Genomic DNA, 17045 nt, shown 5'->3' with positions numbered 1-17045 from the left:
GCTTAGGCTGCCCGGCCTCCCTCCCGGGGGAGCGCCCCGCCGGGGTCTCTCCTGCCGCCCCAGACCCGGGCCAGGGTAAAGTGCAGTCGCCGCTGCCGGCCTCCTTAGGGGGCCCCTGCGCGTTCACGGCCTCCCACCTGGAACCGAGCGACAACCGGGCTACGCTTGTGCCCCTTACCCAGCGAGACCCCGCGCCTGGGCCGGACCCTCCGGAGGTCCTCAGTCCTCCGCGCGCTGGCGACCGCCCCGTCGGCTACGCACTGAGGTGGTGGCCACCCACCGAGGCGCTGCGCGTCCCCTCGGAGCCAGGCTGGTCACCGCGGGCGTGTGCGCTTCACGTCGCGGGGCAGGAGGGTTCGGGAAGTCCCCGCCCCGTACCCGGGCGCGGTCAGCCACGTGGGCGCGCGGGGTCCCCCCGACGCCTGGACGGGCTCCCCTGGTGGGGGGGCGGGGGCCGCCGGTCGCCTGCGCCGGGGCGGAGTGGGGGATGCAGTGACGGCTGGGGGCGCCGAGCGGGGGGCTAGTGGGACGCCCCCTCCGCGGGCCGCGCGCCCTCCTTTGTTGTCCCCGCTCATGTGCGGAGGCTCGGAGCCGGCCTTTCCCGGGAGCGGAGGGCCGCTAGTGGGGGGAGGGGCGCATCGGCGGGGTGGGAACCCGGGCGGCCGGAGCCTCGCCGGCCTCTCAGGGGAGCGTCCCGGGCCGGAGGGCTTGGAGAGGGGTGCGCTCCCCTTGAACCGGCCATGGGGGAACGGGCGTGAACCAGCGGCACCGCGCGGGGGCCGAGGAGCCGGGCACAGGGGTGTCGGGCCCCCTCCCGGTCCGCCCGGGTCTCCGGCACCGCGGCCGGGTCCCTCCGGTTTATTTCTGCGGTTCGGCCTGTCGCCGCGCGGGGCGGGGACACGGTGCCGGGGGGAAGCGGGGCCCGCGCGGCTGGCAGCCAGCAGCCCTCCGGGTGACTTCTTTCTGGGCCGGGGAGGGAGGGGCGAGGGGAGGGGTGAGAGAGGATGGGGAGGGTCTCCCGCCCGCCGCTCCCTCCAGGCCGAGGGCCCCGCGCTCCGCTCGCCCCACCGCCCGGGCGTCCCGGCTCCCTCCCCCGACCCCCCCCCCCACTCCGCGCCTCCCCCGAGCGTCCTCGCGCCTCCGTCCCTCCCGCCGCTGGCGGACCTGCTGCCCTCCTCGGAGCCTCGCATCCAGGCAAGAAAATCCGGCGTCTTTTCTCATTTCACCCGCGTTTCCATTAACCCAGTCCCGGCACCAGCTAATCCGCGCCACCGAAGGCAAAAGGAGGCTAATTAATGACCAGCTTTTCCAGTCAGGACCGGCGATAATTGCTTTGGTGGCCTTTATGATTACAAGATAAAAATGGCCCGGCCTGACATAAGAGGCCCTGTGTACACTCGGAGACAGGAGGAAATGAAGAGTTGGGAGGCTGAATACGGAGCAGAAAATTACTAATAGAAGAGAGATAATGAATAGGCCGGCCAGGCATTCATGGGGAAAAATCCATTTTGTTACCACGCGAAATTAGGTGGTGGAAAGGAGTTTGCTAATTGTCCTCATCTTGTAGCAACCGGGACGGGGGCGGGGGCGTGCCTTTCTATTCATGCCCCGAGTAATTGCGGAAGGGTGTGCTGGCCGGAGTCTCTGTCGTCCCCTGGCGTTTTTAACTGTTGCTGATATTCCTTATAATGAAGCTAATGAGGGCGAGCACTGTGCAACTTTGCGCGCATGGAGACTCGTGCAACGCACCGAAAGGATGTTCTTACCCACCCCCACCCCCACCCCGCCCCCCTGAAGCAGGAGAATCCGACGGACCTGGGCTCCCTTACCTTTCACCCGCCGAGAAGTGAACTCCTGGACCATAGTGCGCCCCTGTCTCGTGGCTCCTTTCAAGGAAAAGCGCCGAGGTGTGAAGTGCGGGGTCTGTGCGGGGTGTAGACGCGGCCCAGGTCCGAGGTCTGTATGAGGGGTCGAGGGGACGTGCCTTGGAAGGCGAGCGGAGGGGCTTCCGGGATGGCAACTCCCTGCAATACAGCCAAGAATATTAGCGTGACGCTTCACAGGACCAGGCTCGCTGGTTGGACTTCTGCTGGTACTCTTACCCACAGCAGGAGCTAGGCATCCCCTTCCGATCCCCCCACCCCAGCTCCACAGTTTGTGAAGCATCCTCTCCCCTCGTACCTCTTTAGAAGGGACGAAGGCTTTATTTTACTTAAGGCAGTGAATTAGCTGCCAAATACTTTATATCGTAAAGTTTGAAAAACGGCGGCCGTTAAGAAAAAAAAAAAAGTGATGCCTCTAATGACTTTCCTTGTGAAAACATTGCCGTCTGTGGTGCGCTGTGTTGAAATGACTCTAGCTTCTGGTCCGAGGGCTGCTTTTCTGGATGCCCTCCTGTTGTTGTTTCAGTGCCAGCCCAGAGCTTTACGTTTTAGGTTGCGTTTGGAAGGGATGGTTTTCAGGACTCATGATTCACTGGGTAGTAACCTGCTCCCTCTCCTGTTCTGCAGAAAAGCAAACCCAAGCTTCTGCCTCACCAGGCAGAACGAGAGGACTCGACCAAGTTCATCGTGCTCACTCTGGTCTCCATCGTGGCCATCGTGGCGGTCCTGCTGGCGTCCGGCGTCATCTACTGCCTACGACACAGCCCTCAGTATAGGCTGAAGGAGAAGCTCTCGGGACCTGGGGGCGACCCGGACCCCGATGCCACCAACGCCTACCAGGTAAAAAGAGACTTTTCTAAGTGCTGTTTCAATTCCATTCACCACTGGAATGGACGGATTGTTTAAGTCGTCTTTGGCCCCTCCCCCATTCCCAGCAGTTGTTCATTTATTCATAGTTTGGGTTCTTGTGTGATGACGATTTGAAACTTCTCATTAGCATTCATGTAAATACCTTGAAACCCTAGTTTTCCTGCTCTAAATTAATCTTATGCTGTTCTGGGATGGTCTCATGTTAGCTGTGAAAGCGGGCTGCTAATTAGAAATGTGAAAAAAGTATAATACATGAATTATGTATTATCTGTTATCTTCCTTAGTTTGGCCACTATTAATAAAAAATGCCAGAGTTGCAAGATAAATTGGTTGTGTAGATGTATGAAGATGTCTCTTAAATCATCGACTTTCTCGGGGTCTTATGTGAAAAGATCCTCTGACCTGATCTGTTGCCACCTTCGCTGTTATTTGGATAAAGTGGCATCTAAGGCTGATAGATGGAAAGTAAACCAAGGATGTCTTCAGGAGAGCAGTGGTGGAGCCATGTACTGGTGATGCAGAAACAGTCCAGACACACCTGGGAAAAAACTGGAACCGATGAGACTGAGGGGAGGAGGTTCAGACAAAATTGGACATAAAAAAAAAATTCACAGAATGTTTGGGAGTCCGTAGCACACACTCCAGATTTAATAATGTTCTGTAATGAAAATACATCTTCATGCAAGCCCAGAATATATACCAGTCAGGGCATTTGATTTCTTCTAACATAAAATATAATGCAACTCCAAGTATATTTTCCCATTTGGGAAGTAATTTACTTAATCACGTTTTCTGAAGTTCAATCGATACATTTTGTAAAAGATTTTCTCCCACTGGAGTAGTCTTTGTTTTCTGAAGTTACATGATTGTGATATGGAATATGTCGTGTAAATAATGCATCCTGTTTTACAGTCGCGTCTATAAATATTATCATTCTATCATCACAGTTGCACTGCTGGGGGGCTGCTCAAGCTCTTTCTAGATCACCCCCCACCCCAGGAGCTTGTCTGAGAGCCACCCTGACCCTGTCTCACGTAAGGTGCTGGGATGAGCTGATAAAATCGCTCTGCTTAAGAGAGACCAGAAAGTACTATTTTCCCTACTTCAAAACTCTTGGTGGTGGTGTTGAATGAAGAAAACCTCTGGTTTTCTGGAGGGGGTCAGAAGCCTGGTCAGTACGATCTTTTCTTATAAAGAAACAGCAACTTCAAATGTGTGGGAGATGGCATTTCAGGGGCTAGCTTTGCTTCAAAGCAAAAGAAAAAGCACATTTGAAGAAGAAGCTTGGAAAAAAATGTCACACAAACTAGTAAGAATTTATCCAGAAATTCTATTGAGCAAGACCAGTGTAGGCGTTTGGGTCTTCTGGGCCAAGCCTGTGCCGGGACGTAAATAAATTATCGCACTAGCTCTGTTAGGTGTGTGAGAGATGGCAGATCGTACGGGCGGAGGTTTGTAGAAAGCACGGCATCCTTTGATATGCTTTGAAATTCGAATATAGAATATTGATAGAATGGAAAGGTTGGACTTGCACGCAGAAGTGACTAATTCTGACAAAAGTGCAGGTTGCAAATGCACACTTAGGACTGAGTTTGTGATAATTAACAGAAAAAAAAGCTTCCCAGTGACATCTCTAATTAATGGTATCTGTAATTAAAATCATGCCCTTCCAGCAGGAAAATTGTTTGAATTTCTTGGAGTGACCTTTATGTGGTTCCTCCTGGGGGCATGGTGGTTAAGTTGATATTGATTTTATAATGAGCTCTGGTTTGTTTAATAAGAATCTGTAATCCAGACAATAAATGAAATGTGTGCTTTTCTTCAATCCAGATTAATAATAATAAAAAAAGGTGGGGGGGAGAACACAGAAAAAAACTTTTCCTTTAAAAATAGGATCTAGGAAAACTTGGAAATGAAATTATTGTGAAGATTTTCTGGTGGGCTTAGTTTTGAAATTACTACAGGACACCCTTGTGGGAACTACTTTGATTAAATGTGGAGCTTTGCCCCCTCAAGGTGGACCGTTTACCGGTGAGAACATGCTGGCACCAGGCTGCCGTGTTTTGATTTGTTTTTTAGCAGAACACACTCAGCAAATGGGGATAAGGATGTCATGATTTTTAGCTCTCCATCTAGCTGAGTCATGGATTAAGGACTTGTAAGAGTGTCGTTACGCATAGAAGATTGTACATTTGTAAACGAAGCAGGCATTCATTCATTCATGTATCCATACTTTGTTAGGTTTTTCTATAACTGCCATGGAGACCCCCTTCAAGTTTAAAAACCTGTCTGAAAAGTTCTTTAAAGTATTTCAAGCACAAAACAATAATTTTAGGACAGTATCTTGTTGCTTCCACGCTTCGTTTTCAAATCATTGAACTTCTGCACTTTGCTAATTCTACAATACAGGTGAGGTTATGGATCACCTCAGCGTAATTCTCATCACGGGGTTACAAGGAAACTTGAACAATTTAATATTATGTTTTATTTCATGGGGACATGATGGAAATATTCAGTTGATTTCATAAAGTTTCTGAAGGAGAAAAAGAGTATTGTGTAAGTATAGAAGTAAGTGAGTGGCCTTGGAACGGTGGAATGGTAGGTGGCAGTGTCATAGGTTTTCCTGATACTAGCCTATGAGGTCACCCTTTAAACGAAAGACCTGAGTGTTCTCTTGCAGCAAGGAGACAGGGCACAGGCCTTGGGGGAGAGGGGAGGGGAGGGGAGGGGAGGGGAGGGGCTGGTGGTCTGGAGGAGGGACTGGACGTGTGATTCCTTCTTCCCAGAGAGCCAGAGAGGCCACGTGTCCTAATTAAACTGCACAGCAGTGGTGGTGTTGCCAGATTCTTCTAGTGGGAAGGCCCTCGTGTGGTTGGCCCTTCATAAAGCTCTGGTCTACGTCTTCCAGTATCCATCCCCTGCGGTCCCTGGCGGTCTGTGCCGCGCCCCTGCAGGCTCGTAATCCGTGGTTTGGGGTTTGAGGTCCCAGCGGACTCATGGAGGGTTCCTGAAACATCAGTGAGCTTTTCATAAATTGTTTCCAAACAGTGAGTAGTTTGCATTATTAGCTTCGAATGCAAACACGTTTAAACATTTTTTTCCTCTTCTCCCTTAAAGTAGAACTATCTCATAGACAGAGTCAGCATTTTAAAGATTCTTAGTTAGTTTACACGTGTAAGTGTGTATTTTCGTTTGCTTTACCTATTGGAAAATCACATCTTTCTTAATAGACTCATATTTTAACACGTAACAGGATATCAATTTCACAAGGTAATCTATCAAAGATTAATTTGCTCAGACTTGAAAGATTTGGGTATGTTAACTTGTAGAAGAACTGAAATCCATCCTTAAAGGTCACGTTTTAATGGAATTCTGCTGCCAAACTTTCCCCCATTGTTTTAGTAAATGTTATTTTTGTCCTCCACATAGAGCAACATCATGTATTTGGAATAAGTCTGTATTTCCTGATCTAAAAAGCCAATTTCTTTACTTTTATTCCTGTTTTCCCCCGATTGGCATGTCACGTGACACGTATGTTGTACGCACACGTGAGTGTGTATTTACACACACGCGCTCCCCAAGGGCATCTGGCGGGCTTGTGAGGCGAGGCTACCAGCACATTCTGCGTTCTGTCACGTCACTGTCCTACTTCTGCGCACGGGGATTGGGTAAAACTGTGCAGAAACAAGCAGTTAGATGATTAGAAGGCGTCCCCACCTTTCTCTCCCCGAGTCTCTTTGAATGTTGAGTCCGTGTCTCTGAGGCTTTGATCATCCCAGAGCAGTGGCCACTCCCCTTCCCCACGTGAGGGCACAGGCTCCTGCGGAATTGCTGGCGAGGCCTCTTTTGATGGTTTGTCTCCCAATGCCCACAGGCTCCCTGGGTATCTGGGGGCCTTTGGAACCAGACCCAGAGGAGAGGAAGCGGTCGGGAGGGCGCCCTGCAGAGAGCCGCCCGGGGCCCAGCCCGCTAGCTCCAGACTCTTGGGGAAACGACGGCCACCGTCCCCTCACCCCGACTTGGGCTGACACACCCGGGAGCCCAGAGGCCCCCCGTCCTCTCCCCTGAGAGCGAGGAGCGCCAGGCTGTCAAAGAGAGGGCAGGTCCCAAGTCGGCTGTTCTCCTGGCCTTTGATTCAGGGGCCCTTCTAGGTGAATCTCCCGTGCTTGGTGTAGCAGTCGGCACAGAAACCTTTCCCAGTTGAGGTGGAAAACAGTGAGTTCCTGGGGTATACTTGATCCACCACCAGTGTCTACCATAGCCCTTCCCATTTCAGTCAGCCGTGCATCTTACAGTGCCTTGGCTTGGCTTTATGTTTAAATTCTCAGGTCAAAATACTTTTGTGTGCAAATTTCCAATAAGCAAAATCTGTCCAGCTTCAAAAATGGAAGGGAGCCCTGAAATGCTATTAAAGAACATTTCTTTCTGTGATAACCTAGTCGAGCCTGAGAACTGGAATCTTTCAGGTTTTGCCTTTGCAGAAGTAGCTGGCAGTACCAATGTCCACAGGCAGAATTTACTCGAAACTTTCCCAATTCTGATTGGTTTTGCAAGGGGGTGTATTGTCAGGTAGAAGCCCGGCTGCTGAAGACGAGGCCCGGGGCCTTCCTGCCTCCACGACCCCCAGACAGGCCTGGGCTCCTCTGTACTTTAAGTCACGCCATGCTCATCAAGGCAGCCTTGTGAGAACCCAAGGAAAACTCGCTCACTTTTTGGGTGATGAGAGCAAAGGGACCTGTCCACCTCGAGCGTTTCCAGGACCTGCTTTTTGTCTGTGTGTTCAGTGTCAGGGGATCAGTATCAGGGCCAACAAGCTGTTCTGCAAGCTCAGTCAAACCTTCCAGATACCTTTCTACTCTGGGCCTGAACGTGTTTCTGGAAGACCTGAATGTGTAGCATGTTTTTCTCATAAATCTTAAATTTTCAAACATGTGGTTTCCAAAAGCAGCGACTCCATGCTCGTTCTCTGGTTTCTGTGCAACACGTTCCTCAAAAATAGCTCCTGAGATTTGGAAACAGATCTTCTAGGGGAGGCTGAAGTCTGGAAAGATTGCCAAAGAAATATCTAAACATGTAAAGAAAACATGTTGCCGTCCTAATATAGCAGCCACTTCCCTGATCAGACAATGATAATTAGATCAGACTTAATTAAAAATAACAGACCCCTCAGTGAGATAAGTTGAAAATAAAAGACAGGAGCATCTAATACGAAGATTTCTGAGGCCTGGATTCTGCGGCTTCTTCTGGATCCTGTGTTACTTATTCTGGTCTGTTTTCATTTTCCTGGTGTGTCAGCAGATCTGGATTTTACTCAAATAAGTGTTTCTCAAGGCCAGCCAGGCAGTTATGTCTGGGAAGCGGGGGCAGCAGGGGGGCTTATCTTCCCTCCTCTGTGTCCGGCGACTTTTCCCAGGTCCTCCCATTTTGTTCTGTCACAGCCAAGGGAAGAAAGTGTGTCTGAGAGGGAGGTCTGGTCCTCACTGGCTGCTAGGTGGGGGACAGTTTCGGGGGTGACAAAGGGAGGTGCATCCTTTTAATCGACTTCAATACGGGGAATGTTCTAGTCTGCCTTGCCCACTCACTGTCAGAATCAGAGCACCCTTCCACCTTGCAGAAGCCAGAGGAGCAGCCCAGATGGTGCCCTGGGCCCGGGAAGACCCCCTGAGAGTCCCTGCCCTCTGCCCCCAGCTACAGCCTCCCGCCGAGCGATGCCCATGGAGGTGCTTCGAAAGCCACCTCTGGCCACTGGTCCACACCGCGTGGCCTCTCCGGGCAAGCAGGGCTCATTGTACACGTGGAGGAGTGGCATGGGGTAGGCTGTGACCCCTCCCTGGCCCCCGGATCTGATGGCCCCGCCGCCACCTTCCTCCTCGTGGAGGGAGACTTAGGAAGAGTCGGCACCGTTTCTGTGCTCCGCTGATGGTTTCATTTGCTATAAACCCACGTGAAGCCCTAGTGAGCAGCACGTCCCAGAGTGACAAGGGGCAGTTGGCACGGCGTGGACATCAAACACTGCAGGGTCACAGGGAGGGGCGCAAAGCCCGCCGGCGGGTGGAGAAGGCATGGGGGACCCACAAAGATGGCCCCCCGGGTGCATGGGGGGCGTGCCAGGCAGGAGGATGAGCTCAGACCCGGTGTCCTTGTGGCTGTGGCTGTGGACCCAAGTAAGGGTGGACCTGTGGAGCAGGGCCTGGAGGCAGGAAAGCTGGGCGGGGCTGCAGGGACAGTGTGGGGCAGGACCCTGCCGAGGTCCCAGGAGGCCCCTCCCAGTGTTCGTGCTGAGGACCACGCTGTCCTCTGAGGCTGGGCCAGCTTCTCCGTCGCTGAGAGCGGCTCCATGGACCACGGCTCTTCGTCACGTCCGTGTTGGTCTTCCTAGTCTCTTTCCCTTTTGCTACACTTTCCATTTTTTAAGTTTCTTTCTCTCCCAATATTTAAGTTCGTTCAAGCCCGTGCTTCCCACCCTTGTGACATCGGCTGGAACTTGGGCCGAGCCCTCCTCTGAGCCCAGCTCTCCTCACCACAAGGTGGGAAGGAAGGAGCCTTGTACTCTTCACTGGGCTCTTGAAGGTCAGAGAAGGTCGTGGAGGGGCCACTGCATCTCACATCTAAGTTCTGTTTACGGGGCCGCTGTCCGTGGCGACAGCGGTGCTCAGGAGTGCCTGTCGGTAGGTGTGGGATTCGTCTCAGCTGCTCGGCTCTGGGCCTGGCCCTCCCAGCCCAAGTGTGCACTTAGGACCTCCTCGCCTTTGCATGGGCTGCTTTCTCTCCATCAGGCCCTGGTCCAGAGACGCAGGCGCATTTTCTAAATGAAAACTTGGCACATACAGTCTGGAAAGAAAGCAGTGTACCTCTAGGGAAAAGCGGAGAGAAACCTGGAGATCTGGACTGTTCTAGGAAATCCAGTCATCGTGGGGAAGGCCAGGTGTGGAGACAGCGTTCCAGGGACTTCTGTGGAGCACTTCTCCCCCGTCTGTCCAGGAGCGGAGATCGGTCCAGTCATCATTCCACTGTCTGCAGAGGAAGGTGGACTCGGGCTGTGGATTTGGGCCTAGGCCACCCCCAGTCAGAAGGGGCCCTTGCTCCCCGCCCCCCAGGCCTGCCCTAGTACGAGTGTCGCCCCTGCCCGGTTGAGGGGCGCAGCTTGGGCATCCCTTGGGGGGGAGGTAGCCTGTGTGCGGCCAGGTGTCCCTGGGGACCTGCTGCCGTCGGCTTCTCGGAGAGGATGCTGAGCCGTCCTGAAAGGTGGGCGCTGGGAGGAGAAGCCTGAAGCAGTAAAGGGAAGTGTGAAAAATGGATTAAACAGGGATTTAGACCAAAACGGTAGGAGGGTGGGGAAGGAATTCTAGAAGGCAGGTAATCAGAGACCGAGGGTCACTGTAAGTGAGCAAGACGGTTCTCCGCAAGGTTCAACAGGCCCAGAAGACCCGTCTCCCCTTCTGAGGGCTTGTCTCCCAACATCTTTAGCTTCTGCTCACCCATTTCCCCCGGGAGGGCGTTTGTCCCCAGGAAGAGGTGAGGGCAGCTCCCCAGAGGCCTCTTCAACCAGAGCCCAGCTCTCTGCAGGCGGCGTCTGCAGACCACAGCCCAGGGCAGGCCGCTGAGAGCAGAAGTCCACAGAGCTGCCCGGTCCCGGCTCCCGGAGGCTGGCCCAAGGGCACTGCACTCTCACGCACCCCCGATGGGCGCCATCCACTCTCAGGCGGACTTGACAGGCACCAGAGGACGCCTCTGTGCCGCGTGGCATCACCTGCAGTGAAGTGCACTAGCCTGTCAACAATGGCCAAGCCCAGCTCCTAGCACATCACGGACCTGGCATGAAAGAGGCTAAGAGACTACAGAAGGTGGTCGTGGGGGAATGACGGTGCGGACCTTCAGAGCAACAGGAGTCGCGGATTCAGAGGAGGGCAGGCTTCAGGAAGAGCAAGTGCACAGCCCAGCCCAGGAGCATTGGGCGGTGACAGCAATTTCCAGGCACCAGAGGAGGAATATTTAGGGGCGGGGGGAGGGGGGCAACGCGAGCCTGAGCCCCCGATGCAGGCCGTCTGTCCCACCCAGGGGACGACTGGACGTCAGCATCACTTTCTCCCGAGGCCCCTTTGGTTTGGAGTCTCTGTGCCCCGGCCCCGTGACCGCCCCTCCCTTCTCCCCACTCCTGGCCGGCAGCTGCCCCAGCCTGGGTGTGGCCCCCAGAGCCTGCATCTGTGTCTGCATCCCTGTTGGCGTGCGGGTCACCCTTGAGGGATGAACACCTCAGAGAGCCTTGGGGAGGCTGCGTGGCTGAACTTAGAACTCTTCCAGGAAGTGTTTTTTGCAGAATTTATTTCTTGCAGTGATAGAGTCACAGTTTCTGAAACAATAGGGGCAGAAGAGAACTTTATTTCCCATTGGAGTTTACAGGCAGGACCGGTTCACACTGGGTTAGGCATGTGCTTGAGACAAGCAGCTCTGTGATGGGCCCCAGCGAGCCTGGGGTAGTCAGGGAGGGCTTCCCAGAGAAGGTGAGCGAGGGGCTCAGACGGAGAGAAATGGAGGCAGGGGTGCCTGGGAGAGGATGGAGCAGACAAAGCCAGAAGGCTGGGCAACAAACAGACGTCTTCTTGGAGCTGAAGCCTGTGTTGAGGAGAGAGAGGCGATGGGGAAGCTTGAGCCCAGATCTGAGAGGGTCACGGACAAATGGAATAGAGGGAGTTTCAGGAACCAGGCAGGGTTTGTCTGTGCTGCACGTGGGTCTATGCAGCATTAGTCACTTTTTCAGGAACGTCACAGTAACGGCATCTGTGACATTAGAGAAGCTATGTAACAGTGTTTCTCTTCTCCATCTGATTAACTGTTCTTAAACTTTGTTGCTCAAAATATTTAAAGTCTCCATTGGGGTTTCCTGCTTTGGAAGACTTGTTGATAATTAAAAATGGAATCTTGGTAGGTTATTTCTCTATTAGCAAGGGCAAGATTTTCATAAAGGTGATTTCCAATTAGGAAGGTGACAGTTGTGAAAAAGTATTCTCTTAAGATTTTTGAATGTAAAAGATAATGCAACCAGCAAAATTAGGTGTCTGGGTATGTTTGTATGTGTCTGTGTTTGTGATTATTTGGAGAGTAGGAAAGGGAAGATTCACAAATGATTATGTCAGGAAGTAAGTCCAGATGCTTTAAAACGCACAGTTCTCTAGGGTGCTTGAGGGTTAGGGACACGAAGCACAGGTTTCAACTTGGATTGACTTTGTGATGTTTAATCGCAAATCAGCTAGAAGAGTTTGTGTGACAGATGTGGGATTATTAGCGTGCACAGGGTGTTAGTGTCAATATGTAACTAGATGTAAATCATCCAATTAAAGTTTAAAATTTTGGGTTTGCTCTATAGGTAAGCATTTTATCATTTTCATTGTTTTCTAAAGACAGTGAAGCAGAAGAATAACCAACAAAGGAATATTTTTAGAATTACGTCTTTCATAAGCCAGCACAACATACACTCTAACTAGAACCCAAGAGGGTCTCAAGTGGGAGGAAATCAAATGCAGATTTGTTTGTAAAACAGTCATCAGTTGGCAGGGAGGTTACAGCTGGTTCACCTGTATCAGGATTATCTTCCCCACCCTGGCCTCCCTTTCCTCCCCCACCTTCAAGAAGAAAAATACTGAGTTCAGTGACCACAGATTTGAAATTAAAACGTGAGGGAGAAAACTAGGGGGAAAAAAATCTCAGATTCTTTTGTCGGTTGCTTTTGAACTGCCTCTTTTCTGACCTTGGACCCTGTGTTTCCCGGACGATGACTGTGAAATGGTGCGTTTTTGTTTTTATTTTGGGGTTTTTTTGCGGTACGCAGGCCTCTCACTTTTGCGGCCTCTTCCGTTGCGGAGCACAGGCTCCGGACGCGCAGGCTCAGCGGCCATGGCTCACGGGCCCAGCCGCTCCACTGCATGTGGGATCTTCCCGGACCGGGGCACGAACCCGTGTCCCCTGCGTTGGCAGGCGGACTCTCAACCACTGCGCCACCAGGGAAGCCCAAATGGTGCATTTTAATTCTGCCTGCTCCCCACCACCCGCTCCTGGTAGCCCCCTGCTTCTAGAGGTGGATTTCCCAGGCACGTCTTGGGTCTACAGATTTCACATCAACTCCAAGAGAGGCAGCAAAGCAGAGCTGGTGCCCTGCATGCGACAAACAGCTCTTGTCCCCCGGCCAGCAGTGTCCTGAGTGTCCACTTGCCCTTGGATCCTTTCCCAGCCCCTCCTCCTGAGCAGCAGGACACCCCGCTCGCTGGTTTTACTCGAGGGCCATTGCCAACTCGGACTTGCTATGGAAGTTCGGCACCTGTCCCCTCTTGGTGGTAGGTGACAGATTTTGCAGGCCTTAGAGGTCAGAGCCCTCATTTCACAGCTGGGAAAACTGAGATAAAACAGACTGAAAGTGACTTGCCCGCAGTCACCCAGCTCATCAGCGGTGCAGCCCCCAGACAAAGGTCTTCAGAGCTCTGTGCGTCGTGCAGCAGGATCGCCATTCACAGCAGCTTCACGTGGAGCAACTGGGTCCCAGAATGATGTGCGTTTGTTTCTGAGAAGCACAGGCAGCTGCTTCCTCCTCCTCCGCCCCGCCTCGGCCCTGCCCTTTGCCTTAATGAGGCAGAATGGGGAGCTGTGAATACCTTTTGTGCTCCTGGCTGGTCCGCATCGCCCCTGGACTCTCCCTTGTGTGCTTCTGTCTCGGAACCTTTGTGCAGACCGCGGTCCACGCTCTGAAAGCCCTCCACCTGCTTTATCCTCCAGGGCATCCCATCTGTCCGCCAGCCCGGACCCTACACCCTCCGCCCGCCCAGCGTGGGCCCCTCCCGAGAGCCCTTTCCAGTGCCCCGGAATTACCCTTCACACCTGGAGGGACTTTCGCATCAGGGGCTGAGACAGACCTGGGTTCAGAACTCGGCTTGTTCCTTACCCGGCGTGTCCTCCTGGAAGGCGAGGACGTTTCCTAAAACGCCGGGTCGGGAGAATGAGCCCACCGCACCAGCAGGGACCTCTCAGCGCTCAGTAAAAGCTGACACGTGACTCTAAGGTATGGATATGAGAGGAGCCGGTCGGGGGAAGCGTTTAGAACTCCCGCGAAAACCGTCACCCTTGACGTACGGCGTCCGGAAGCGCGCCGCGCACGGGGAGCGTTGAGCTCTGTAATGTGGACCAAAGTGACGATGGTGGTGATGACAGGTGATGAGGATTCAGTATCTTTTGAGCAAGAAGAAAACTAGGAAGGTGACAAAAGTCTCTCACAGAAAGCAGCTGCTGATGCTCTTAGGCCACGTCAGGCCCAGGTTGCTGTGAAGAGGCGGGCGGTTTATTTCCACCTGACTTGGCTATTTTTAATCGTCTGAATATGAAACATGAAACTGAAAAGCCAGTGCACACAGGTGGGGCCGCTCCAGGCCACCTTCCCTCACAGAGGCCGAGCTGAACCATGAGCTGTGAGGCATCTCTGACTTTGGGGACCCTTGAAGCACAGTTGTCTGGTGAGTCGTCCACTGCAGGAGTCCAGGTGTTTACTGTTTTATTTGTCCTACGGATGGCGGCCCTGCCAGGGGGCTTGGAGCCGCTGGACCGGAGCCCTCCTGTGAGAACTGGGGTCTTGCAGGGGTTGTGTGTCAGACACACTCTGCCCTGGGTCTCAAATTCCAACTTTCAGCCGAAGCATTAAAGATGGTTACGGAATCCACGGTAACTACGGGTTAGGGGAGGGGGATGATGCTCGCTGGAGTCTGTGTTTTTTGTTGTCACAGTTCCTTCCCGATTTTGCCCTGATGTTGACCGGGGGCAGAGCCGACGGAGCGTGTCTCGGGTCTGAAAGGACAGACAGGTCTTAGGTGGGGTGCGGGGGGCACCTGGTCCACAGTGGGCACGTCCGATTCGTTCTGGAGGAAGTCCGCGCACTTAGTAACGCACCTTCTAAGCCCCCCTTCAGGCGACACGCCAGCTGCAAATTTCGTGACTGTGCACCCTGCACTGTAAAGCTCTGGAGAATGAGAACACCCTGGAGGTGCCAGCTTGGGCTCACAAATGACCTCCCAGCCCTGCCTGGTCTGAGCAGGAAGCCTCCGCCTCCGGCCGCGGGGCCTGATTCCAGCTCCTGCAGCATCTCGGCCGCCGCCCAGGGGTGGGGACCTGGTCCCCTAGGGGCTGCTGGCTGCACGTGATGCCCACCAGTGAGCGGGCATCTGGCGAAGCCTCCCCGACCTGTGCTGGACGCCGAGGGAGACAGAGAACAGGAAAGTGACTGCTGTCCTCAGTTTGGGGGGTGAGAGGCCGTCCACGTGGCGATGACTGGAGAACGGGACAGGGATGGGAGCGAGGACGGCGTGGCTGGGAGGGGGCAGACGGGGTCCGTGTCCTGGGCCTGGCTTTGTGACGGTGGACTGTTCCAGATTTAGAAGCCAGCTGAACATAATGTTCACCTCTCTGAGTTGAAATGTGTCTATAACTTTTATTTTGAGACGACATTTACAAGATGGGAACAGTTACTCGATGTCGCTTGGTAAACACTGCTGGCCGTGGAGCTGTCCTGGGCAGTTGACTGACGCCGTGGGGCCTGGCACTTAACGCAGCTGCAGTCCGGCCAGAGGAGCCTGGGTTTGCGGCCGAAGCTGTCATCAGTGTGTCGGGGTGCGGGTGAGGGTGCCACATCCCTAGTTAAAGGTCAGAATGAGCACCGCCCCACGGAGGCTCTGGAACCCGGCTCAGGGTCCACCATGGAGAAGTGCTTCTCCCCTGCGTGTGCACATGGGTGTGTGAGCACGTGTGAGCGTGCTGTCCCACCGTGGAAAGGTAAACGCTATTTGGGCATCACTGAGCAGCCTGGTGGAGGTGGTGAAGAGCGTCCCAGGACGGGTGGTGGCGACCTCGTGACACACACCAGTGATGGTGAGACAGGCTGAGTGCCGAGTGCCCCATCCTGGGAGCAGGATCTGGGCTGGGCCTGCCTAAGGCCGGCCGCCCAGTGCACCTGCTGCGGCTCTGACCTCCGGGGGCGTGTCCTCTGCTTCTTACCCAGAAATGGCCGTGTTCTCATGGCCCCCAATCCCTTAGGAGGCGGCACCGGGACCCCAGGACCCCGGGGAGAGCCGTCCCAGGGCACAGAATATGCGCCCGTGTTGACTCCCCAGACCAACGCTGAGCAGGTGAGCTACTCGTAGTGAGACTGTCATGTACAACCCCTGCCCTGAACCGCTTCACGTGTCCCCGCCTCTGTGCTCACAGCCACCCCGCCGGCCTGGAAGGCCAGGCCATTCCTTCCGTGTCACACTTGGTGTGCGCTCACAGCTATTGGAGGAGAGCCGGCTGATCAGACAAGGCTTTGCTTTTCTTCCTATGCTTTTTCTTGACGAGACGTTCCTGGCCCCTGACCACCCGGGATGTTTTGTCCCCTGCTTTCCCCCAGACATTTCACTCAAGTTTAATCATATTCAGTGTAGAATTTGCTGTATTTTAAACATACCTTGTATGGGCATTTTGTTTACAAAAATAATGCCTCCTCAATTTAGAGAATACAAATGAGCACAATAAAAAATAAGATAAACACCACCCGTCCCCCACCCCGAGGGGACTTCCCAGGGCTCGCCTCCTGCCTTTCGGGGCGTTGACCGCAGTGCTTGTATTTACTGTCGCCACCGAGCGTCTGTGTGCCTCCTCTCTGTCACAGCGGCTCTGTGGCCGCTATCGGTGCCCTGCGAGCTGGGCTCAGGCCCCTCCCAGGGAGGCCACTCCTTTTGAGCGTTTTCTCCGTCTGCAGAGTAATTGCCCGCCCCCCGCACACCCCCTAATGAACCCATTTCGCTTTCTCCCCGGCTTTGTGCATCCTGCCTTGGTTTTGCCCTGTTACCACTAATTACGCTCCCCAAATAACCCTAAAAACCCGGCCGCCTTTGTGTGCGCGCTCAGGCCGTCCACTGCTTTGTTCCCGTTGTTCCTTGAAAGGTACAAAGAAAGAGGTTTTTCTCAAGCCTGTGGAGTCCTGTCTGTCCTTTGGCAGAATCTGGGGATGGCGAGTCTTTTCTCTCAGACTGAGCCCCACTCTCTGCAAGTTCCCCGTCAGATGAAGATTCGAGAGATGAGACGTTTGCTTGTCTCACACATTTGTTGTTATGTGTGTGGATGGATTTCTTCTCCCGGAGCCCTAGTTAACCTACTCTGCAAGTTCTGTTACAAAGAACCATAAGGCACTTGGAGACTCCGCAGACACATCCCAGGGCCTGGGCTCCATAGGTAACAGAGAAGCAGGCAGCTTTACAGAAAATGATGACGGCACATCAGAAC

General features: G+C 53.7%; 1 protein-coding gene across 1 annotated transcript in view; it reads left to right on the top strand.

Moving 5' to 3' along the window:
- PTPRN2 (protein tyrosine phosphatase receptor type N2) overlaps window positions 1-17045 on the top strand; it is a gene marked incomplete at its 5' end in the record, with an annotated part of 710841 nt that overhangs the window by 597258 nt on the left and 96538 nt on the right. The window contains one exon of the mRNA XM_082632697.1: window positions 2511-2723. Coding sequence (XP_082488823.1) covers window positions 2511-2723 — 213 coding nt within the window. The remainder of the gene's footprint in view (window positions 1-2510; window positions 2724-17045) is intronic.

The sequence above is a fragment of the Mesoplodon mirus genome (genome assembly GCF_964341445.2).
Source record: "Mesoplodon mirus genome assembly, chromosome: 9".
NCBI lineage: Eukaryota > Metazoa > Chordata > Mammalia > Artiodactyla > Ziphiidae > Mesoplodon > Mesoplodon mirus.
This window is presented reverse-complemented; position numbering and strand designations above follow the sequence as displayed.